The sequence below is a fragment of the Notolabrus celidotus genome, chromosome 1 (assembly GCF_009762535.1).
Source record: "Notolabrus celidotus isolate fNotCel1 chromosome 1, fNotCel1.pri, whole genome shotgun sequence".
NCBI classification, from domain to species: domain Eukaryota; kingdom Metazoa; phylum Chordata; class Actinopteri; order Labriformes; family Labridae; genus Notolabrus; species Notolabrus celidotus.
In genome coordinates this window covers 5,553,380-5,578,189 of record NC_048272.1, presented here as the reverse complement: position 1 = coordinate 5,578,189, position 24,810 = coordinate 5,553,380, and the positions used below count along the sequence as shown (strand labels likewise).

The 24,810-nt window shown below is 41.6% G+C and overlaps 1 protein-coding gene across 1 annotated transcript in view; it reads left to right on the top strand.

The window, feature by feature from the left end:
• LOC117811180 (low-density lipoprotein receptor-related protein 1-like) overlaps positions 1-24,810 on the top strand; it is a 131,500-nt gene that overhangs the window by 74,452 nt on the left and 32,238 nt on the right. Inside the window, exons 9-36 of the mRNA XM_034681281.1 lie at positions 1,525-1,714; positions 1,816-1,959; positions 4,124-4,360; positions 4,499-4,679; positions 5,755-5,977; positions 6,593-6,791; positions 6,913-7,038; positions 7,694-7,834; positions 8,349-8,474; positions 8,566-8,682; positions 8,821-8,901; positions 9,830-9,997; positions 13,664-13,846; positions 13,937-14,134; positions 14,291-14,536; positions 15,391-15,588; positions 17,005-17,209; positions 17,393-17,557; positions 17,663-17,907; positions 18,105-18,236; positions 19,070-19,297; positions 20,706-20,880; positions 23,207-23,301; positions 23,401-23,550; positions 23,699-23,839; positions 24,052-24,177; positions 24,282-24,413; positions 24,550-24,684. Coding sequence (XP_034537172.1) covers positions 1,525-1,714; positions 1,816-1,959; positions 4,124-4,360; positions 4,499-4,679; positions 5,755-5,977; positions 6,593-6,791; positions 6,913-7,038; positions 7,694-7,834; positions 8,349-8,474; positions 8,566-8,682; positions 8,821-8,901; positions 9,830-9,997; positions 13,664-13,846; positions 13,937-14,134; positions 14,291-14,536; positions 15,391-15,588; positions 17,005-17,209; positions 17,393-17,557; positions 17,663-17,907; positions 18,105-18,236; positions 19,070-19,297; positions 20,706-20,880; positions 23,207-23,301; positions 23,401-23,550; positions 23,699-23,839; positions 24,052-24,177; positions 24,282-24,413; positions 24,550-24,684 — 4,687 coding nt within the window. The remainder of the gene's footprint in view (positions 1-1,524; positions 1,715-1,815; positions 1,960-4,123; positions 4,361-4,498; positions 4,680-5,754; positions 5,978-6,592; positions 6,792-6,912; positions 7,039-7,693; positions 7,835-8,348; positions 8,475-8,565; positions 8,683-8,820; positions 8,902-9,829; positions 9,998-13,663; positions 13,847-13,936; positions 14,135-14,290; positions 14,537-15,390; positions 15,589-17,004; positions 17,210-17,392; positions 17,558-17,662; positions 17,908-18,104; positions 18,237-19,069; positions 19,298-20,705; positions 20,881-23,206; positions 23,302-23,400; positions 23,551-23,698; positions 23,840-24,051; positions 24,178-24,281; positions 24,414-24,549; positions 24,685-24,810) is intronic.

Genomic DNA, 24,810 nt, shown 5'->3' with positions numbered 1-24,810 from the left:
GACAGGGACACACAATCAAAGCCAGCATGGCTTGCTTTGTGTGTGTGTTAGCACCTGTTATAGGGCATTAGTACTTGCTCATCCTTCAAGTAAAGGTTAAAAGAAAGTGTGTTATTGATGGTGCTTAGTGAAGGCGGTTTTATTGAGGGTGTAGATCTTTTGAAGGCCTAACACACTCTCTTTTTACGGTGGAACTTCGAGTAAAAGGACACTTTACAAAGTTCAAAGCTAAATGTATGGGGTCTTGATAAAAAAACTATATTCAGTTTCTTTGAGGTTCATACTTGAAGACATTGGAGCTTTGGTTCTCTGGTTTGTCTTGGTCAGATCTGGGAGCAAAGGAGACAAAGTATACTATCATTTCTCCTGACAGTGTGATGGCAGCAGGTTTCCAAACAGGGTGCTTCCTCTGCAGAGCTTCGGACTTTAACCCTATGATTGTAACATCTTTATCTCCCTGTCCCTCCCTGTGCATGTCTCTCTTTGGTCCAGCAAGCTCCTTGCAGCCTGCTGTGACAGACCACAATGACACCTCAGGTTTTCTGCTGCTGCAGACATGGCCTCATGGGACACTGAGTCACTGGCTATGTTTGCTCGGATCTCAAAGTCCTCGCCCTTGCTTTTCTTCCTGATTTTCTGTCGATTGGAAGCAAGTTGGTTCCTGAGTTTGTTTCTGTTGAGAGCGGCTGGAGCTCTCTTGGTTTCACGCTGTCACAGCTGGAATACACTATATGACTGTGTATTGCGTAATATTGCTGTGCACCAAGTGAAAAAGAAAAACATCATGTCTCTAAACCAGATGAATCAGAAGACTTTGGTAAACAGTTTATCCATCGCCTGCAACATCACACATGGTTTATTGAACTGAGGGAAACCATGGCAACCTTACATTTTCATGCTACATTACCATTTAGCACTCACTTATAAAAATTCAACTAACCTCATGGAAGAACTGACTGAAAACATTTGTCACTTGCAGGATAGTTCTTGTTTATGTGGTAAGTTGCCATGGTATAACTGCAATAATTCACTGAAACTCTCCATGAGCAGAAACGAATGGACTTGCTCTTGTTAATTGCAATTCCATCCATCACCATAGTTCAGTGTTTTCATATAAGGGGATATTTTCCAGTATCACTGCTTTGCACCTCAGTTTAAAAATGCAGATCAGTGGTAGCTGTCTCACTTTTTACTAGACTTCAATAGTTCAAACCTTCATAAAAAAAGATGTATTTCTTGCCAAAACAGGCTCCACCAGAGCATGTAAGACTCTTAACAAGCTCAGTATATCTAATTTCTGTTTGAGCAGTAATCTGTCTTATGGTCATGAAGAGCAGCAAGTAGCACAAGTTAATTTGGAACTGTCTTGTACCCGTAACAGATTTTTCATGCTAACTGGGTAAAGCTCTGAAAAAGGTAAACAGTGACTCTAAGTGCCTTTGACTCATTACCATCTTCCTCTCTTTTACTCTCTCTTTCATCCCTTCTACTATCTCCAAACTCTCCGTTTTCACTCTTGTCAAGATCGAGCACCTGTACGGGTTGACAGTGTTTGAAAACTATCTGTATGCCACCAACTCAGACAACGCAAACATGCAGCCTAAAACCAGTGTGATCAGGGTCAACCGCTTCAACAGCACAGACTACCAAGTAGTGACCAGAGTGGACAAAGGAGGAGCGCTGCATGTGTACCACCAGAGACGCCAGCCGCCAGGTAGTCTGCACACACAAATGCTCTTTTATGTCATGCAGTTCTGAATGCAGTATTAACAGTTAAGACTCTTCTGACTTAATTCTCACCTCCTTTGGGTTCAGTGCGTAGCCATGCCTGTGAGGTGGACCCGTTTGGGAAGGCTGGAGGCTGCTCGGACATCTGTCTGCTGGGAAACAGCCACAAGACGCGAACCTGCCGCTGTCGCTCTGGATTCAGCCTGGGCAGTGATGGAAAGTCCTGCAAAAGTGAGTGAGACAACAGTGAAATGAAATAATGATGACTACAAAGAGACTCCAGTTGTTACTGTGAGAGAGCTGTCAAAATACTCTTTCACACATCAGCAGTTACATTTATTCAGGTAGATGTACTTCTGAGGATACAACTGCGGTTTTCAAAGGGTTTTTAGAAAGATTGCAGAAAAACAAGCTCTAGTGTTTAATATAAAACATATAGCCTATGCCCTAGCCCCATTTTTGGGGGGCTCTCGGAGGTATGCAGAAGGTGTAGTTTGACTCAGACATTTAGCTGTTATGCCGTTTGTGTAAACCAACAGAAAAAGAAACCAAAGGTTGCCCAATGGCTGAAATGTCAGAGTAGATAACTAACAAGATGAATGTCATGACTAGCTTAACACTTGTTATAGTCATGTAGAAGTAAGCCTATGTCGGCCCTTTTCAAAAAAGCATTTTCACTGTAACGCACATGTTGAGGTAATACACTGCAAAATAAAGAATTTAAATGTTTGGCAGATTAAACACGGTGTGGTACACAAGTGGTACAAACGAGTTAGCTAGCAAGTATAATGAACACTTAGCTAGAAGGTGGTTAAGGTTAGCGGTTTAATTGGATTTAAACTAAAAACATAAAGTTACCATAAGTTGCTGAATTTCTACATTGTTTAAATAGATAACTTACTCGCTAAAGTAATCATACATTACTATAATGGTTTAAAATGTATACAAATCTTAAATCTGGCAAGCTAGCAAGTAGAACAGTTAGCTTATAATCATGGCTAAATGCTAGATTGGAAGAAATCATTTTTATTTCATTTTATTTCTATTTATTTATTTATTATTTATATATTGTTATTACTATTATTATTATTATTGTTATTATTATTTGTATTTATTCATTTTATGTATCATATCTTCATTCTAATTCATGAGTCCTTCCTGCTTTCTTATTTTTAGGATAACATTTCAAAACACATTGGATTGGACTCTAGTGGTTGTCATTGTATGATGTGTTCTTGTTTGTCTGTAAAAAATATAAAACTGGGTAACATGCACTTTTTGATTGATGTATACAGCAGAAAAACCTAATGAAAATATATTATATAAATAAAATTAATTTAAAAAAATAAATGCTAGATTGGACTTTAAAAAAACTGAAAGTACCTGAGAGTTGCCAAAATCAACCAAATAATAATTGAATAAGTGAAAGTAAGTCACTATGTAAGACACTTTTTGTAGTTATATAAATTACCCTAATGCATAAATACTTTATATAATAATTAGCAGTTAGCTAACAGTAATGGTGGTAATGTTGATGTAAGAACAGCTCAATTTTGGAATAAATTGTCAAACTAGTCTTATAATTAATTGATGGTTTAGTTTTATGTGAGGGTTGTAACACTATTTATTTTTGTATTCTTTTAAGTGTTGGATTATATTAAGTTTAAAACAAATTTCAATTAGCCTACTTAGTAAGATTTGAGAGTAACGTCTGATAGAGAGAACTGGGAGCCACTGCACAGTAGCATAGACTCAGCACATCTAGACCTGCTGTGTGCATACTCCCTGTCTAACTGTAAGTATTAACTCAGGCCCTGCAGTGGTTCAGCTCTACTGACCTGAAGCCAAGGGCAGCCAAGGTTGGATCAAAGATGCACTTCTCCCCTGGGCAGTAAGCAGGGAGAGAGGGATGCAAAAATAAGACGAGCAACAACATAACTTTGTCAGAGTCTCTGCCTCTCCACTGACCTCCACGTGAAGCTGCCAGGCTGATTCAGCTTGTTCTGAAAAGTGTTTTAATATTCTATCAACCAATAATGGCATTACATTGATCTACCGGCTGAGAATAAGCTGTCCTTGAGAATGACACAATCGATTAAACAAAAGGCACCCCCCCTCCTGCTGCTCCTTCTCTCCCTGCTTCTCGATTGAAAATCACTTTATTTTAATTTAGAGGTTTTGCTGGTCTTGCATGTTATTTGCTTGTTGAATCAATATACATTATTAGAAAGAAAGAAGACAATCACGAGTCAGCATCTAGTTTCTGATTCATTGTCAACAGAAATCGGTAAAGATTGAGATAAAGGAAGAGGAAAGGAGTTCAGAGCTTTTGTACAGGTGCATGCAGGTCTAACCTACAGTCCTTTATTCTGCCTGTTGTCTTGTTTTCCTGTAGAACCCGAACATGAACTCTTCCTGGTGTACGGTAAAGGTCGCCCAGGGGTCATCAGAGGCATGGATTTGAATGCCAAGGTGCCAGATGAGTACATGATCCCAATAGAAAATCTGATGAACCCCAGAGCTCTGGACTTTCACGCTGAGAGCGAGTTCATTTACTTTGCTGACGCCACCAGCTACATCATTGGCCGACAGAAGATTGATGGAACAGAGAGGGATACCATTGTGAAGGAAGGTATGCTAATGACAGCTAATAAGCACAAAACAAAAATGGTACTCTGTAGGGTGTATTTAGTGTAAAGTTTAAGAGAAGATCTTGCAGTCAGTAATGTGTTTTCTCACACTGGCTCTAAACAGCATGTTTTTATCACAGGAATCCACACAGTAGAGGGCATTGCTGTGGACTGGATGGCTGATAACTTGTACTGGACAGACGACGGGCCTAAGAAAACCATCAGTGTCGCTCGGCTGGAAAAGGCCTCACAGACCCGTAAAACACTCATTGAGGGAAAAATGACACACCCTCGTGCCATCGTAGTGGATCCTGTAAATGGGTAAGGAGGGCGAAGAGGTGGAGAGAGTGATGGAGTTAGTTGATTTTAGTCCAGAGATAATACATCACTCTTGGAGAGAAAGATTAAGGGTAAGAGCTGTACAGCCTATGTAGAGATTTAGACAGCAGTTAAAGTGGTGCCAACTTTAGATAGCTGTTAGCTATGAGATATCACAAAGGTTGTTGTTTCTTTGGGCTATCTCTCTGATGATGAACCACCCAGGTTCTCCCTCACTTACCTCTCTGTCTGCTCCTTTTATCTCTCATGTCTGAGCTGTTTATTGTTTTTGTTATTAACTACTTTTAAGGGCGGTTGCCAATGTTGCTTCACAATTTCCACAATTTCACAATCTTTTGTTGACTGTTATCACTGTGAAATCTGCTAAACTAGTACATCCCACTTTGAACCCACTGTTTGATAAAGCACATGGAGTCATTTCTGTATTAAGTGATAGATTTCCTCCAAAGCCTCTGTACACACAGGCACTATTTCAAATAGCTCTTAATCTTGCTCTGTATGGATATGTCTTATCGATCCGACCTCATGGGCTCTCTGCTGAAACAAAAAAAAAAAACGCACTCATAAGCACGCACACACTATTTGGATTACTAGTGACAGGGTGATGTGTGTCCACACACGTCCCAGGGGAAAGGCACTCGCCTCCACTAATGCCTGTAATCAGTCAGGCTCAGGGAGAGAAGCGAGAAGGAGGAGAAATCTGCAGAAAAGAAAGGAGAGGGGAAATATGAAAAGTTAATGCTAATGCCAGTCATCTTCCAGGAAGGGGGATTGTGTCTAGTTTTGCAGAATATCCCTGACAGCTGAGGCTCACAGGCTGAGTCTAGATCAGTGGAGAAGATTGACATGTCTTTAAGTACCTGGTTTGCCTGTGGGTGATCAGCTGAAAGGAGCAGTGATGCTGCCTCAGTGGATGCTCTGATAAGTGTGTTTCGCTTTAAGGGGACCTAGCTAAAATGCTGTTAATGCCAAGAGATTTTTCAAGTTGACTGGACTCCTTTTCTTCTCTAGCTGTCACATGTCAGTCAACATTACAGCTCACTTTCTGTGTCTTCAGGTGGATGTACTGGACAGACTGGGAAGAGGACCCGAAGGAGAGCAAAAGAGGCAAAATTGAGCGTGCTTGGATGGACGGCTCGAACAGAAACGTGTTCCTGACCAGCAAAACGGTGTTGTGGCCCAATGGCTTGAGTCTGGACATCCCACAGGGAATCCTCTACTGGGTGGACGCCTACTACGACCGCATTGAGATGGTCTACCTCAACAGCACAGAGCGCAAGGTCAGCACTGGCTCGCCATCATCGGGATTATTTTACTGTGGCATAGAAGCAGAGTGGTGCACAGGAATCAAGGCAGGGGATTATTTTGACAGGGTCTGACATATGCTGAGAGAGCTCATAAGGAATGTGTTTTAAAGCAGCAGAGGACTGTGTGTGTGTGTGGTCCATCACTTTGCAGCCTGATGTCTGTGGGTTTGAGCCTTTTTAATACGTCTTACTCTTTGGCAATTTGTTGTTTTAACTGGTGTGTTTGCTGGTTTCTTTTGGCTGTGTGGCAGGGCTTTTAGCCTTTAAACTAATAATAGAGTGTCAAGAATTTTACAGTTAATATAAAATGAATGTATTAAAAATTATTACTCGCATACTGAAGAGGGTATTTTATGGCCACATAGATTTATTAGCTTCTAATTGCTTAAATTAACTCTGGCATCGCGACTACGTAATCAAACTTACTGAGCATAATGAAATGATAAAATAGAATCACATTTCATCTCCTCTTGAGTTTCTCTATCAGTATTTGTTTGAACATGTTTGAGCTGTCATTCTGGGCACAGAGCGCCGCAGTCTGTTTTGGAAGCATATTTGACCATATTGTTGCTTTTCTCACATCGCCAGACTGTGTATGAAGGTCAGGAGCTGAACCATGCCTTTGGCCTCTGCCACTATAAACACTTCTTGTTCTGGAACGAGTATCGCAGTGGCAGCATTTACAAGCTGGACACTACCACTGGCACTGCCACTCTGCTGCGCAACGAGAGACCGCCCATCTTTGAAATACGCATGTATGACCCCCAGCAGCAGCAAGGTAGCCAAGGTTAATCATTTTCCATTCCTCCAACAATTTCAATCAAGACATACTGAGTATAAATACAATACATGAAGCGTTATTGTTGCTATTTTGTGTTTGCATTAACCCTTGTATATATCATGCACAGGCTCTAATGCATGTCGTGTGTACAACGGAGGCTGCAGCAGTCTGTGTCTGGCCACACCGGGAGGCCGGCAGTGTGCCTGTGCAGATGACCAAATACTAGACCCAGCTGACAACACCAGCTGCAAAGGTGAGAACACACACACAGCTGTTCGTGTGCATGTGAGTGTGAGATTCTCATGAGCTTTTATTTTGCTCCACTGCAAACACACAAGGTTTTATTTCTGGTATGTTGGAGAAGATGAGTCAGGGCTGTGCGACTGTGACTGTGTGTGTTTTCTTGGAAGTATTTGAGAAAAAACAACAAGTGAACAAACAGGGCTGGACAAAATAACAAAGCAGCTGTGTTATGCAATGCAGTCCAATTAAATGTGCTGCCTGGTATATTCAAGATGATGGTGTTCCTGTTCAAATACTAATTAAATAAAATCCACAACATCATTACCCCTGACAGTCTTAAATACACCAGTCTTCACACTCTTTTTATTAGTTTACTTGCAAAGGGAATATATTTAACAATAAACATAAATGTTGATATCCATGCATTGCACCAGAGTTAGCTTGTAGCTGGTTATCAACTGCTGTGTCTTCGCAGGTCAACATTAGAACATCACATTGTACAAGTGATGCTGTCCTTTTGTCTAATCGTTATTATGCTTCTTGTTTTCCTCCAACTGCTCTTTTCCACAGGACTGTTTTTAAATTATTGCAAAATTTGGTAACTCAAAACCGTATTTTTTCACATCCCGTTCTATCCTTCTTTCCCTCTACTTCTCCCTCAACAGCCAACCCCTCCTACATACCCCCTCCTCAGTGCCAGCCCGGGGAGTTTGCTTGCAAGAACAACCGCTGCATCCAGGAGCGCTGGAAGTGTGATGGAGACAATGACTGTCTGGACAACAGCGATGAGGCTCCTGAGCTGTGCCGTGAGTTACACAACACAAACTCCTGACACCCCTCATTTATGACAGTTTTTTGAAACAGCTTCTCCTCCTGTTGGTACTGAGTCATATGATCTATGGCAGTCTGAGTTTGAGTGTCTGGTGATGCCAGAATTAAATGAAAGAGCAGAAATGTAGTGAGTATGTGTTTGCAAGTACTAATTTTGTGTATATATGAGCACATGATATGAGAGTGTGAGTGTGTGTGCAAGGAGGAATGTAGCAATGTCTGTGGATCTGGAAAAAAACTCCCTGTTTGTCTTTCTGTGGTTGAAGTGCAGACATGTTCCTGTCCCAGACAAAATGAAAGCCTGTCCAGAAAAAAAAACCCTGAAATAAGCTCTTAAAATATAACAAAACAGCTCTTCTCTTTTATTCATCTGTACCTCACATCCCTCCACTCTGTCACCTTTCCACCCCACACATTCCTCCCCCTCCAAAAGCTTCTTAGATTTTTTGTTTCCTTCCTGCTCTTCAGTTTGTCCTTTCTTCTCTCCAGACCAGCACACTTGCCCTACAGACAGATTCAAGTGCAAGAACAACCGCTGCATCCCTCTGCGCTGGCTGTGTGACGGCGACAACGACTGCGGGAACGATGAGGACGAATCAAACACCACCTGCTCAGGTACACCAACAAACACACTCTGGTACTGAAATCGAACGTGTGTTTTTTTGATGTTCTTTCCCCTCATGAGCTCCTCTGTGTTGTCTTTTAGCTCGTACCTGTCCCCCTAATCAGTACTCGTGTGCTAGTGGGCGCTGTATCCCTATTTCCTGGACATGTGATCTGGATGATGACTGTGGGGATCGATCAGACGAGCCTGCGTCTTGTGGTTGGTCAACTCATACTTAGTCTAGTCTAGTTTTGTCTCAGGTTTTGGATAATTTTTTTCGTTGAAGAGATTCTTTTAAAACTCAGTGGTGAGTTACACATAAGCACTAACATGTCTAAACTCGTGTTTTGTCCACAGCCTACCCCACCTGTTTCCCCCTCACCCAGTTTACCTGCAACAATGGCCGCTGCATCAACATAAACTGGAGATGTGATAATGGTTAGTATATGCCCTCTCTTATTTCCCCTTTACTTTCTGTGTGCCTGTTTAAATGGCGACTCCCTGCTTCATCCTGTCACAGTTTGCTGTGCATGTTTTGCGTACACTTTCCTTTTTGCCACGTTGTTGTTGTATGTTTGTATTTTTCTGTCCTGTCTCTTCTGTTGTTCTGTGTTGTTGGTTTTTTTTGGTCTCGTGTTGTTCTGTTTGCCCACTCTGCTGTCTTCCATTGGTTCTGTCTTTCAGAAAAGGATTGTGGGGACGGCTCTGATGAGTTGAATTGTCCGAACCTGACCGGTTAGTGCATAGATCAACATGCACCAAAACAGCCATGAAGCTAGCCGAGCTCTAGAAGCATCTGTTTAAGCTGACTCAGAAACAGTTAGGGTTGCTTCTATGCTAATTTAACTCGGCCACAAGCTGAGGCCAAAACTGCTGCCATTAATTTAAGCTTCCGCAAAGGAGTTTTGAAGACAATTTGAATTTAATTGATTGTAAATGCTTTAATAAAACACCCAAATTCAAAGGGAGAAGTGTAGTTATGTAGGCAATCAAATCTTGAATGAGGGAACAAAGTTTCACCACAGGGTAGATTCTCCTGTCCCTGATGAATTTGAAATAAACTGCTTTAAAAAGTGCTAAAGTAAACATTAAGCTGCCCTTTAACATTAGTATGGGTGTAAAGTGCTTATGATGCTCTGCTGCCAAGCTCAATGTATCAGAGCTTGGTACATTCCCTCATGGTGCATGGTGTGATCTATGCAGTCTCTGCCATTATTCACCCTTCTTATACTCAGTATTATTTGTATTTCATTGTTTTCACTGTCTCTGTTACTCTGTCTGCATATTTATATATATTTGCTCCCCTTGAGGCAGCGGGTGCCTCATAATGTGAGAGAGTGAGTGTTTGACTGTGTTTGTGTTTCAGATAACGACTGCGGGGACAACAGTGATGAGGCAGGCTGTAGTCACTCGTGCTCAAGCGCTCAGTTCAAGTGTAACAGCGGCCGCTGCATCCCGGATTACTGGACCTGTGACGGAGATAATGACTGTGGGGACTACAGCGATGAGACCCATGCAAATTGCACCAATCAGGGTAAGTATTGACCTGACAACCAGGCGGGGAAATAAAAACACACCCTTTTTAAAGAAGATCCCCATGTTTCAAGTATACCTTTCAGTTCCATGAAATAAATGAGTTGTACTAAAACTGAAGAAGCAGTTGCTGGTGGAGTTGTTCCAGTACCAATGCTTCTTACACTTAATGCACTTGTCAGGTACCATAGTTTAGGAGCACTAAAACATTTGCATATAAAGCATTAACATGGGGGGGGGGGTGGAGCCTCTCCCAGCCGGCTTCGGGCGGAAAGCAGGGTACACCCTGGAAATGTCGCCGACCTATTACAGGGCCAACACAGAGAGACAGACAACCATTCGCGCACACTGCTTTACACTGCTTGGCATTACCTGCACCCAAATGGACTTGAAGCACTTTGTTACTCGTACTGATCTTGTTTCCTCTTGTCTCGATCTTTGCTTGTGTTGTTCATGTTCTTGTATGCACGTCGCTTTGGATAAAAGCGTCTGCTAAATGACATTGTAACATTGTAACATTGTAACACACACTCACACCTACGGGCAATTTAGAGTGACCAATCAACCTGGTGAGCATATTTTTGGACTGTGGGAGGAAGCCAGAGTACCCGGAGAGAACCCACGCATTCACAGAGAACATGCAAACTCCACACAGAAAGGCACCTGCCCTTCCGGGGATTCAATCCAGAAACCTTCTAGCTGTGAGGCAACAGTGCTACCCACTGCAGCACCGTGCAACCAAGTGGACATTAATGTCAAATTGAAACCAATAAATATACAAAACAACAAAATGTGGACAAAAGACCATTAACACAGGAAAATAGGAATAACTAAACTCTTAAAAGTGTAAATCCTGATGTCTTTTGCTGACTATTCCTCTTGGCTTAAGATGAACAACTGAATATATAGAGGCAGACATCTCTATTTACCTGCATTTGGCCCCCCTACTGGGTTAGGTACCCACATCATCTTTTTTTCTTTCCTTTCGTTATCTTGTCATTATTACACTTTACAACACATCTTAAAAATATGAATATTTCTTTCTATTTTATTAAAACAAAATATGTATAAAGTAATTCAAAAAATAAAAAACACACAAAAAACAACAACCTATAGGATGGTGTTAACACATCTAGTGAGAATTTAACTTTATGAAAATATATATCCAAATATCTCAATTCTAAAAACACTTTTCTTTTTTCCAGTCATATAAATCAACTGGCCCTTCTTTAAAATTACACTTTAAGGAACAGACATAAGCCAAGAGACAGAACCAGAAGAAAAGTAAATAAATAATATAAATAAAGTAAAATAAAATACAACAATAATAATATAATAAAATAATGACAGTGATAATAATGACAGTGATAATACCATTCACTATACTGACTATATAACATACATTATACCCAAATCATCTTACACCCACAACTATTTTAGTAAATAGACAAATATCCACAGCACTTGAATGCATCACAACATGTGCTATTCTACCCGTTCGGATCACACATTAAGGAAATAGATATTAATACTGACAGCAGCTAACCCTACCCCAGACATAGTGACTGACTACACTGATGAGTTCATAGAAAGCTCAAAAGGCGAGGGAATGTGGGGCGGCCCCCCTCTATCCAGATTTCCTGTGACAGGTACGATTGTGTCAAAAAGTAATTGACATGACAACCATGTTTGTGTGTCATAACTGTGTCAACCTGTATTAAGACAAAGTGGAAATACTAATTCAATATAACACAAACAGACCCTGGATAGAACTGTGTAATGTGCTAACTTCAAAACTTAAAGGTTAACATAACAGATAATGAAACCAAACAAACAATGGTGTGTTAGTGAGGTTAATGACTTCACTGATACACAAGGGGCAAATGACATGGTTGAGACCACTTTGTCATAGAGAAGTAGATGATATCGCAAATACTCAAACAGTATCCTGAAGAAGACATGTCTCCTACCAAAGCATATCTTCTTACTACCACTAAGTCTTTGTGCAGTCATGTAGTCAGGCAAGACTTCATTTCAAAGAGTGACAGACTGGGTTGTCCTTGGTGTGCGCTGCTTAATTAATGAAATGTGGTCAGACACGCCCTAATTTAGTGTGCTCCTGCGTTTCAGACTGTGAGTTTCAGATTTTTTAAATAGGGGCCCTGGTATGGATCTTTGATGTATTAAACCAGGGGTGTCCAAAGTACGGCCCGGGGGCCAATTGCGGCCCCAGGTCCATTTATTTATGGCCCCAAGCTTCCATCTTAAATTGTGTTATTCATAGCAAAGAAATTAATCACAGTTTCTTTCTACAAACAAAACTAAAGTCAATCCAGAAACATCTCAAAAAGCTTCATATGGACTACCTGTCTAAAGCCAAAGCACTGGGAATTCTGCAAGACAGCAATAAAGAAGAAACACAAGGACTCTTAAAGCTGACAAGTTTTCAAATTAATGTTTTTTATCATGATGTGAAAATGTTCTTGATGAACACTAAAACTTCAGAAGACACAAAAGAGGACACAAGACAAGATCAAATTATGAAATTGTGCAGAAAAGGCAAAATTTGGTGCATCAAAAATGTTCAGAACTCAGGAAAATAATTATTTTGTTCTTAAAATGTTGCCTGCTTGTCAGAAAGGTCTAAAAAACCACATAAAAAAGAAGTGTGATGAAATCTAGATTATGATCCTGACATAGGAAAATAATGATACAATATTTTTCCCACATTGCCCGACCCTAATGAGAAACATTTTCCTCCAGAAGAAGATAACGTTTGCTCATGTGTACATGGCTTGTGGAGAACTAAGGACTACCTAGTTACTGATTTATTGAGACAAAATTTTAAATGATTGTTATTAAATGAATATTTCATATATAACTTTTGGGATTCCTAAGTCTCAGTAGGAGCCACTGGCCCTGAGGTATTCTGACAACATCATATGTGGCCCTCTTTGAAAAAAGTTTGGACACCCCTGTATTAAACAAACACTTCATCTTAATTGCTGAAAGTCGTAAAGCCAACATTAAAACTAAAGCTGATGTTAAAAGCCACTACTCACAAACAAACAGCTACAGGTAACATATTTGACAATATATTTCGAGCACAGCTGTGACAAACTGTTGTTATTATTCTGTTGAATGGTTGCATCTCTGTGTTGTTTTGTCATGTATTCCCTGAAGTGCAGCAGGCACTAAAACCATGTCTCGTGTTTACTTTTTATTCTGTAGATTTAATAGGTCCCCGGTCCCTATTAGTCACACTGACATTAACCAATCCTATGAAAACCACCATTAACACATAATACATCTCACTTAAGTTGGTGAAATAATAACTGTTGTCTCTTAGATAGAGACACATGATTTATATGTAACTACTTATAGTTTCAAATTGGTTATTACTTCTTTGGTTTTAAAGCAACACTGACAGAATACCAAAGTGAGTCAGTGGCAGCTGTGTTTATGACTGCAACAATGAGAATACACACTTGAATCTGTTTCGTCTTTCCTGTTGCTAAGATGCATTGCCATCCAGCTTCATAACAAACATCTCATTAGTTTTGTGTCTTTTGATGTTGCGCAATGCTGTGTTTCCTGATGTGATTAAAGCAGGCAGGGACTGAAGAAGATGTTGTCTCAGAGTCTCATGATGTCTTTCTCTCCACAGCCACGCGTCCCCCTGGAGGTTGTCACACAGACGAGTTTCAGTGCAGAATGGACGGCCTGTGCATCCCCCTGCGCTGGCGCTGCGATGGGGACACTGACTGCATGGACCTGAGCGATGAGAAGAACTGTGAGGGCGTCACGCACATGTGCGACCCAGCTGTCAAGTTTGGCTGCAGGGACTCTGGTGAGAATAGTCCTAATTAAGAAGCATGTGAATAAGATAAAGTGGGTTTAATTTTTTATTTTTAAAGTAATCGCTGCCGTCTGGCTATAGCTCGCTGTATCAGCAAAGCCTGGGTGTGCGACGGTGACAGTGACTGTGAGGACAACTCGGATGAGGACAACTGCGAGGCGCTGGTGTGTAAGCTGTCCCACCATGTGTGTGCCAACGACTCCACCATCTGCCTGCCTGCAGAGAAACTTTGTGATGGCACTGATGACTGCCCAGATGGCTCTGATGAGAAACTCTGCGGTGAGAGACTACAGAACCCAGGCTAGATTTCAGAACAAGGAGCTCCAAAACAGCTAGCTAAACTCTGTATCTAAAATCATGACTTCAGTGGATACATAACAGACCTTCTTACTTAACACTTGAGTTGTTGCTGCTCTGACATTCTCCCTTTTACAGACCTGTGTTCACTGGACAATGGTGACTGCAGCCATAACTGCACAGTGGCCCCTGGTGAGGGTGTGATCTGTTCCTGTCCACTGGGCATGGAGTTAGGGGTCGACAACAAGACCTGTCAAATCCAGAGCTTCTGCGCCAAACACCTGAAGTGCAGTCAGCGCTGCGAACAAGACAAGTTCAGTGTGAAATGTTCCTGTTACGAGGGCTGGGAGCTGGAGCCTGACATGGAGAACTGCAAGAGTACTGGTAAGGAAACGAGGAAATCGCACAAGAAAATGGATGTTGGTAGAGGGTTGTTGAGGAATTTAAACATTTTATTGGTGCAAGCTGTACAGTAAGGGAGGAATCTGGAACAGTGACTTGGTTCAAGGCTGCAGAATCAAGAAGTGTGGTGTGGGTTTGGGATCAAGCAAAGGAGAGGCTGCCTGAGCAGGAAACTGTGTGGTTTGAGAAAGTATGTGCCAAAATACAAAACTCCTACTAGACATTGCATGGAGACAGGGAGGAGGAAGAGTTTTAATGCCTTTCAAACAAGTGTATGGGGTTCAAAGAGGAAACACTGACAGATATGAGAAATGTTTTTTAAGCTGTCATTATCAATTTATGAACACAATGAATCAGGAATATGAAATAAAAAAGTGATGAGCAGATATGCTCACTGTTAAGGCCAGCTAGAGGGCAAGACATAAAAAAAGATACTGCTGAGTGATATTAAATCTTATTATCAACATATAGTTTATAGTTTTCTGCCTGCAGCCACCAGCCAGTATGAAACATAGATTTATGATTGTGCACCTCTCTGCCAGGTCTAACAGCCGAGTCACCAACACCCCGTCATTCATCCTGCTGCCTGTCTGGCTGCCTGTTAGCTCCTGATAACTCCTGTCTTATTTACACTGTGTTTTAATTACCGCGGATCAGAGCCGCTTTGAACACAGCGCCTCTCTCTCTCTGGACTGCAGTGAGGCATGGATGTGAGGGTTTCCACGCTGTGGAGCAGAGCCGCTCTGCAGCATTTTGTGTAATAATCAATGAAGACTAAGCCAAGGTTGTTAACCCTTTACCACTTGGGCACGGGTCTCTCCTGTTTATTCCCACAGATCCTTTCAAACCCTTTATCATTTTCTCAAACCGGCATGAGATCCGACGCATCGACCTGAACAAAGGAGAGTTCAGTGTGTTGGTACCAGGCCTGAGGAACACCATCGCCCTCGACTTCCATCTCAGCCAGAGCGCCCTCTATTGGACGGATGTGGTGGAGGACAAGATCTATCGTGGGAAGCTGTCTGAGAATGGAGGTGAACATCTTTAACACAATCCCAACTTCCTTAGTATATAAAGAGACAAAATTAGCTTCCTCTGACATAGTGACTGATGAAGTTTTAAACCACAGAGGGAGTGATGACATTTACAACAGCGCACATTTCATCACATTTACATTCACATTCAAGGCAAACCCATCAGATAAAGTGAAGATAGATGTTCTGTGTGTTCATCTTGCAGTGAAGGTGGCTTTCTGCTCAAAAGTAAGCCCCTCGAAATGTCTTGGGCAATTTACTGTATTGGGTTTTACAGGATTAGAGAGACTTTTAAGAGTCATAACATTTTAATCTCTAAATACGATATTGCACACTGGGGTTTAATATTTCAGTTCTGTCGAGGTAAACCATTTGGACTTTTTGAGGTTTCAGTTAAGACAACATTATTGTGCCCAAAATGTTTGTCAGGGTGAGGATGTTCGGTACAACATGCACATTTTTCAGCAATTTTTAGTGCTGTTTCTGTGTCAGGTGATTCGACTAGTCTATCATGACTAATCTGCCCTATCATCACTGAAGCAGTCATAATGAGAAAATTATGTGTACAGGGCTGCACTTAAGTTTTGAACAATTACACGTGTGTGATTGTGTGTACACATGATTGTTGTGTGTGCCACGTTTGCCAACAGGCTACGTACAGCGTGTGTGTTTTCATTGCTCCAGACAGGATATTGACTCATCTGGAATAATTAGACATTTCCCTCTGATTAGAGCCCCAATGGTAAATGAAAGGGAGAGGATGAGGCTGGAAAATGTGCCCCTTTAGCCCTGCAGTACACCATGAATGTAGTTGTTTTTCCCTTTTTTTTTTTAAAGCCCTCTCTGTAATTGTAGTATAACACCCTCTGCTGAGCCTCAACTGTATTTATTTATGTTTCCATTCATTGTACTGACATGTGGTTTTATCCTGAACATAGCATCTAACCCTCTGATTAAAGAAACTACAGTTTGTTATGTAAGGTTCTGTTTAAATCCAAATAGCTTGATCACATTTGCATAAAAAGGCAAAGCAGATCAGTGCGAAAAATCTGAAATGTTGCCATGAGCAAAATCGCAGTCCTCGAAGCCTTCATGCGTACATATTGAACATTTGTATGAATTAATTAAGAAAGTAAGGAGCCCCAGAGGGGAGTTTATTTTATTGAGTACATGATATATTAAGAGATGAAGTTAGAGTTTTCTAGCTGTGAAGAGAGATGGATGAGACATTACATTTGTTTGTTGCATTCAATCCAGGGTCCTGCTAGTACCTCCTTTTCCAGTTTAGATAACTAGATAGTCACAATCAAAGTTTAATGTAATTTCCACTTGTACTTAGAATAGGAGAGGGGTAAGTTGAGATCTTTTCTCAGAAAGTAAGGTTGCTCTTAAACCTCTTTTCCTCTATTCTTGCAGCTTTAACCAGCTTTGATGTGGTAATCCAGTACGGGCTGGCTACCCCTGAAGGCTTGGCTGTGGACTGGATCGCAGGAAACATTTACTGGGTGGAGAGCAACTTGGATCAGATCGAGGTGGCCAAGTTGGACGGCACCATGCGGACCACTCTGCTGGCTGGAGAGGTGGAGCACCCTCGAGCTATTGCCTTGGATCCTCGCGATGGGTAACTCTTAACAGCCCTTCCTCTACCTCCCGCTGATATCAAACAGAAGGCACCTAAATTAATAATTGCTGTGGTTTTTAAAGTATAAATGTTTTCTTTATTACAGGGCCGTCTTTACACTCTGATGCTGAACCTACAGTAATGTACGGCAGTGTTTTAATAACTGCATATCCATGTTTGCAGGATCCTCTTCTGGACAGATTGGGATGCCAGCTTGCCCAGGATTGAAGCGGCTTCCATGAGCGGAGAAGGCAGGAAGACCATCCACAAGGAAACAGGCAATGGAGGCTGGCCAAATGGACTCACTGTGGACTATCTAGAGCGCCGCATCCTCTGGATTGATGCCAGGTCAGAGGCAAAACATAGTGGAGACATGACACAGTCTTGCAATTAATTTATAAGGTTGATTTCAACCATATTCAAATTTTAACTGAACAATTCTTCAATGTGCAGGTCTGATGCCATATATTCAGCCAAGTACGATGGTTCTGGGCTTATTGAGGTCCTGCGGGGACATGAATACCTGTCACATCCCTTTGCTGTCACAATGTATGGTGGAGAGGTTTACTGGACAGACTGGAGGACCAACACACTAGCAAAAGCGAACAAGTGGACAGGGAGCAATGTCACTGTTGTTCAGAGAACCAACACGCAACCTTTTGACCTTCAGGTCTACCATCCATCCAGACAGCCAGAGGGTGAGAAGAAGAACACTGTGAACATGCTTTGACTGTCAAACTTCAGGAGTTAGAAGCTTGTCATTCTAGCTGCAGATGTAAACAGCGTGTTTCTTAAGAACTAGTGACAACTTTTAATGATCAAGAGAAATATACACTGATTCATAAAATGTTTAAGGTTCTATAAATGAATAATATTCATCTAAATGTCTCCCCAGCTCCTAACCCCTGTGCTGCTAAAGATGGCAAAGAGCCCTGCTCACATCTCTGTCTCATCAACTACAATCAGACTTTCTCATGTGCCTGCCCTCACCTCATGAAGCTGGGTCCTGACAAACGCACCTGCTTTGGTAAGCAAGAACACACACCATGAACACAAACGCAACTGAAAAGATCCAGTTTGATTATCTTTGAGCCAGTGGACAATGTTCCCCTCTGCTTACTTTGGCAAAATTGTCATATTCATGTCATGATGTGTTTCCATTTGTATGTGTGTGTTTGCTTGTGAGTAAGTAAAAAAAGAGAAAGGATTAAACAATGTGGACTTTTTTCACTTTGACGTGCCATTGCCGTGACAGCTTAGGAGCACATTGAAGTGCCTGTCCGTGAAAAGAGAGAGCGGGCCTGTTTATTCAGTTAAGAGTTTAGTATTCAGGGCACCACTTTCTATTATCTCTGGGGGTAATGGAATAGAGAACCTCACTCTCTCTGATTCAGGCATCAGCCACAACTCTCCACATCCACCACCTAGTCTGGCCCCAGCCGCTGCAGCCTGACACTGTCATTACTCTCCTCCTCTTTCTGTCTCTTTCCCATTCTTCCTGTCTATCATTTAAGCTGCACACAGTTGAATGATGATAGGACTGTTGAGACCAATGCATTTGTAATGCATCAGCACTGATTGAATTCACGCTCGCTGTCATGGTTGCGCTATTGAGCTAGCCGGCCAGACACAATCATTTGAGTCAACGATGCAATTGGATTAACTGTTTGTTCAAGTGGCAGGAATAATATGCAGATGCACCCATCCATTCCGCAAAGACCTATCCTTACAAAGTCTGGCATTAGTGAGCACTCGGGCATTTGACTTGAAGCTGCATTTAACTCCTGATTACTCCCTTTGAAGACTGAAGCTTTGCTGAATTACTGAAGGATGCATGTCAACATGTTCCCAATCCTGCAGAGTCCCGTCAGTTCCTGTTGTACGCTCGCCAAATCGAGATCAGAGGGGTGGACATCGACAACCCGTACTACAACTACATCATCTCCTTCACCGTGCCTGATATCGACAACGTGACTGTGGTGGACTACGACGCTCTGGAGCACCGAATCTACTGGTCAGACGTCCGCACACAGACCATAAAGAGAGCTTTCATAAACGGCACTGGAGTCGAGACTGTCGTCTCTGCTGGTAGGGATCAGGCAACACAATGAAATACAAAGCAGACACACTTTTTGTTCTCTGATTTTTCTGTGAAGAAAAGACAAGAAAGTATGTGTTAACAGCTTTCATTGACAGATTTTGTCCATTTGCTTTTGGAAGTTGTATTGCCTGCTTTTAGAAAACACTGTTCAAGGCTACCAAAAAAAAAAGAAAGTGAAGGAAAAAACAATCATTTGTATGTCTAATCAAAACATATTTTCTACATTTTCATGTACTTATGTAGAGTGTTAGGCTCGGCCTAGGAGAAACTGGAGCACAGCATAAAAGTGACCCTCTCACAAGGAAGACCAAACATATGAACATATATGCAGACCACAATATCTGATTAATTTAAAAACAGGAATAAGAACACAAACCTGCTCAAGAGGATTAGGCCACAAAGAAAAATAATTCACACACTGACATTTTTCTCAGAATTCTGAGATTGAAGTCAGAATCCTTCGAAAAAATGTAGAATTTTGACCTTTTATTCAGTATTCAGATCTTGTAGAATCCTGAGATTAAAGTCAGAATTCTGAATTTAATCCCAGAATTCTTTGGAAAAAAAATAAGACTCTTCCTTTTATTTTTTTTTATTTTATTGTTAAATATTCTGACTTTGAAGTCAGAATTTAAAAAAAGAAAAGTAAATTTTTTTTCTACTTGTCTAACATCCAAAAAAATTTTTTTCAGTGGCCCTAATCCTCTTCTGTACAAACAACATGCCAAAGTAGCAAATGTAAAATCTTTTTAATGACCCAACCTGCTTTAACTCAGTGAAAATAAGAATCTACTTGGTTTGGGGTTTTAAGAAGAAGGTGGTGTGAAGTGATCTTGTGATCCCCCTTTAAAATGTGACGTCAGCTCCCATTCAGTCACCAACAGGTGACTTGCAGCACATCACAAAGAGAGAAAAACACACAAGAGAGAACAGCACTAGCTCCATATAGACACTAAATCACAATCATTCAGCATGAAGCCTTTTTAAGATGCATAATGTGTTCATGGGGAACAAGTTATTTGCTCTGTACAGGTAGCTTTAGCCTCAGTTTTTACATGATATCATTTTAGATGTAATCATCAAGTCATTGATCATCGAAATCATCATATTTAAGACCCTTTTACCTAGTTCTCAGTTTCACGTGAGGCTGTGAGAAACATTAAAAAGTTAGCTTATGCCAGATTTTTCAGCCATCTCACAAAGTCTGCATTTTTTCAAGCCTGCATGATTATCATTTTGATTTGCTGGAATGATAGGTGTGACTAAAGAGCTCAGCCAAAGGTGAACTGTCATATTTTTTATGCAGTTCTTCCTCCTCTTGCGTTTTTTATTAGTATATCAACAACATCAGTTAGAAATATGATGTATGATGACTATATGTTTATCTTTTTTCAGATCTTCCAAATGCTCACGGCCTGGCAGTGGACTGGGTGTCCAGAAACCTGTTCTGGACCAGTTATGATGCCAATAAGAAACAGATAAATGTTGCCAGACTAGACGGCTCCTTTAAAAACGCTGTCATCCAGGGCCTGGACAAACCACACTGTCTGGTGCTGCATCCAATACTTGGGTATGTCATCCTCACACACACACTAAAGCAGTCTCTCTTTGTCAAAATGGAGCTTTCAGAAACTGCTCTCACACACCCTCCTGATTTCACCTTTGACCTCCACACACACACAGATGTGCTCACACACACACTCAAGTAATGTGCGGCTGTTGGGCTCCTTTTTTGTTTGCACTCAGCAATGACAGGCAGAGTAGTTTGCTATTGATGATTACTGACCTCTGACTGTTTTTCACTCAGGAAGTGCTTCCATTTTTGTTCCCCTTGTGTCATCTTTCTTTTCTGTAGCGCTCTCTCTCTTTCCATCTCGTTCCACTTTTATTCTGAAAGATAGTTTCTGAGCTTAGATGGACTATCTATAAATTATTCACAGTCAGCGTCTCTGTCGCTTTCTGTCGCTATTTCTGTGCCTGTGTTGATCTTACATCCTGCCCCCACACCTCCTCCTCCTCTCCAGTCTTGTTTAGCAAATATCCCATTTTTCCCTCTTGTCTCCCTTCTGGAAACTTCAACCCCCTCAGCCCCTCAAACAGAGCCTGGCCTCAGCATGTCCTCAAAGAGCAAAGACAGACCATCTGTATTTATAGATTTGGTTTTGTCCTGCAGGAATATGTGTTCTTGGAACATTGAAGGTGGATGAAGAAGGGACATTTCCTTAAGAAATGTATCTGCCTCTTTGTGTACTCCTTCCTCTCTTTCAAAGAGTTAGCCTGCTTAAGCGGAGGAATGTTTCCGATCAGAGCATTGTTGGCGAGTGGGGAAAATGAGAAGCAGATGCTGGATCCATATGCTGGGGCTGTCTCCTCTGTCAAACACACACACACACACACACACACACACACACACACACACACACACACACACACACACACACACACACACACACACTCACAGCCCTGATTACGTCCGAGGGGTGGGCGGGGGCAAAGAGAGTCAGGGAGGGACGAGCTTGCAAAAACACAAGAATGTGGTCGTTTAAATGCTACTAAAACTTTATTTAAAGGCAATTTAACAAACACATGAAGGGAGTGGTGGATGTGGTAACAGGAAGTGGGTGAGTGGGGCAGAGGATAGATACCCTATAAACAGAAACTACATGTAGTCTAAACAGTGAAGCACAATCTCATTGTCTTTTAAAACTCCTTAGGAGTATGCCAGGAGTTTGAAGGGTTTGCGTGCGTGCGTGCGTGCGTGCGTGCGTGCGTGCGTGCGTGCGTGCGTGCGTGCGTGCGTGCGTGCGTGCGTGCGTGCGTGCGTGCGTGCGTGCGTGCGTGCGTGCGTGTGTATTGGGCCAGAGGGTAAGGGTGTTTGTGATGGTTGGCAGGTCAGATAACATATTTCAGCTGCTGCATGGTCTCATCAAAGGGTTTTATACATCCTAATTGCCAGCTCAGCTTATATTTCTGCTTAAAAAAATATTTGAACTTCATTGGGTATTAAATTGAAAACAGATAAAGCTCTCTTTAAAAGACTTACCCACTACAGTCACATACGGTTCATTGTGATTTAAACACTAGATTCTAAAGCATTTTTGTTATCACTGTTGCTATTTTTATTAGTGTATGTTCCAGGTCGTCTTACTGTGATCTAGTTAGTTCTCAACTGGTGTGTCGGGGACCTCAAAGTGTCTTTTCTGTGCCTTTATTTTGAAGTTTTCTCCTATGAGGCAGAGTGCTTGCAGTAGTGAGGTAGCTTAATCTCACTCCAACACAGTAGGTGGGGATAATGCACCTTAATTCTTGCTGGCACCCTCCATTAAACAACATATTTCAGAAATTAGGCTTAGGCTTGTGATAAAGAAGGCGTTGGCGGAACCTGAGGAATCCAACTACTGATATGGATGAATTTTTCAAGAGGGGAAACATTTGGTAAACTGTAGGCCAGCACAGAAACCAAATGTTAATGCAGCCATACAAAAATCAGCCAACGAAATGGCTCCCATCATGCTCACATAAAGTTTGAAAGTCTCCAAAAAGAATGGAAGAAAAACATTTCTGCAGTTTTTGTCTTTCTTCCTGTTCTGTGCCTTGTGCCTTAATCCAGTCTTTGTAAGATCGGAGTGTAACTGTAAGAGAAGTTTAAGATTGAGAAATAATTGCTGTGTGTGATGTAGCTCTAAAATTAACTGTGGTTTTCAATAAAAGAGAAGTAGAAGGGAGTGAGGTAGATTGACTTCAGAGCGGCAGGGACTTTGCAAGTGGTTTTTAATTCAGCTTTTTGTAAGTGTTAGCAGAAAGCCTGAGTGAATTTTCTCAATAAGATAAATTCACTGTTCCAAAAATACACAGCACAATCTTGCTTTGCTGATTCTCTCCCTCGCCATCTTCAGTAAACTCTACTGGACCGACGGGGACAGCATCAACATGGCCAACACAGACGGCAGCAACCACAGCGTCCTCTTCCCCAACCAGAAAGGCCCTGTCGGTGAGTTATATTCTGTTACATCTTGTATGACTGTACAAGAAGGCAGAACATCCTAGTGAAAGGGCAGCTCACAACATTTTATCACTTTGTTTCTTCCAGGTCTCTCCATCGACTTTGACACAGAGCAGCTGTACTGGATTAGCTCAGGAAACAGCACCATAAATCGCTGCAAACTGGACGGCTCAGGACTGGAAGTGCTCGAGGGAGTAAAGGGCAAACTGACCAAGGCTACCGCGCTGGCTATCATGGGTAGGTCTGCAGAAAGTAATCAGTTTACCCAGTGAGCCTTGAAATATAACAACGACAATCAGTAACAATCAAGGTTTCATGGTTCTACCAGCGTTATGTCTGATTCTAGAAAGTGTTCACACTGTTGTTCTGTTTTTTTGTCTTTCAGGGGAGAAGTTGTGGTGGGCGGACCAGGGAACTGACCAGATAGGAACCTGTGACAAGAAGGATGGTGGTAGCTGGAAAATCCTGAGGAATAGCACATCCCCAATGATGCACATGAAAATCTACAATGAAACTGTGCAGAAAGGTTGGCTGCCATTGTCTGAACGTTTTTATTTTTTTGGTTAAAGAACTTTGCAAAACAAAAGATAAAAAAAACAGTTCCTTGTTTCGACAAGGCTCTGTTTTGTTTGCCACATATAGCCTGTTTATCTATGCCAAAGCACATCTGTTTTCATCTTTTTTAACTCCTCTTTGATTTGCTGTGTATATTTTTTTCGTGTGCTTTTGTGTTCCCAGGCACCAATCTCTGCAGTAATAACAATGGAGACTGTTCCCAGCTGTGCCTCCCTACCTCCCCGACCACCAGAGCCTGCATGTGCACTGCAGGATACAGCTTGCGAACAGGGCAACAGTCCTGTGAGGGTAAGACACAGTCAAGAAGATATACAAATAGTTAAATAATTAATGTGTGAAGCAACCCAGACTTTAAAGAGGCTTAGAAATTAAATGTTATTTGTTTTCTGCAGGTGTTGGCTCTTTCCTGCTGTACTCTGTGCACGAAGGCATACGTGGTATTCCCCTGGATCCATCAGACAAGTCTGATGCCCTGGTACCAGTGTCAGGAACATCACTGGCAGTGGGCATAGATTTCCATGCTGGTAAGACCCTGTAATGCAAAAAAAAAGAAACTCCAGCATAGTGGCATTATCTCTAACAGTTTAATTTACCACTGAATTTAATTTGTGTAGCTGTCTGAAAATATAAAATTATTTATAATGTGTTTAAATTTCATAGACAATGACACCATCTACTGGGTGGACATGGGCCTAAGCACAATCAGCCGAGCCAAGAGGGACCAGACCTGGAGAGAGGATGTAGTTACTAATGGCATTGGCAGGGTGGAGGGTATCGCTGTGGACTGGATAGCAGGTGAGAGAATCCTCACAGACCACATACAGATAAACTCTGTTTCACTTTTGCCGTTTGTGTATTTTTAATCATTGCCCAGAGGAGAGTAGAAAGGAAGATGAGTTGAAAGCTACAAAGCGGATCTTT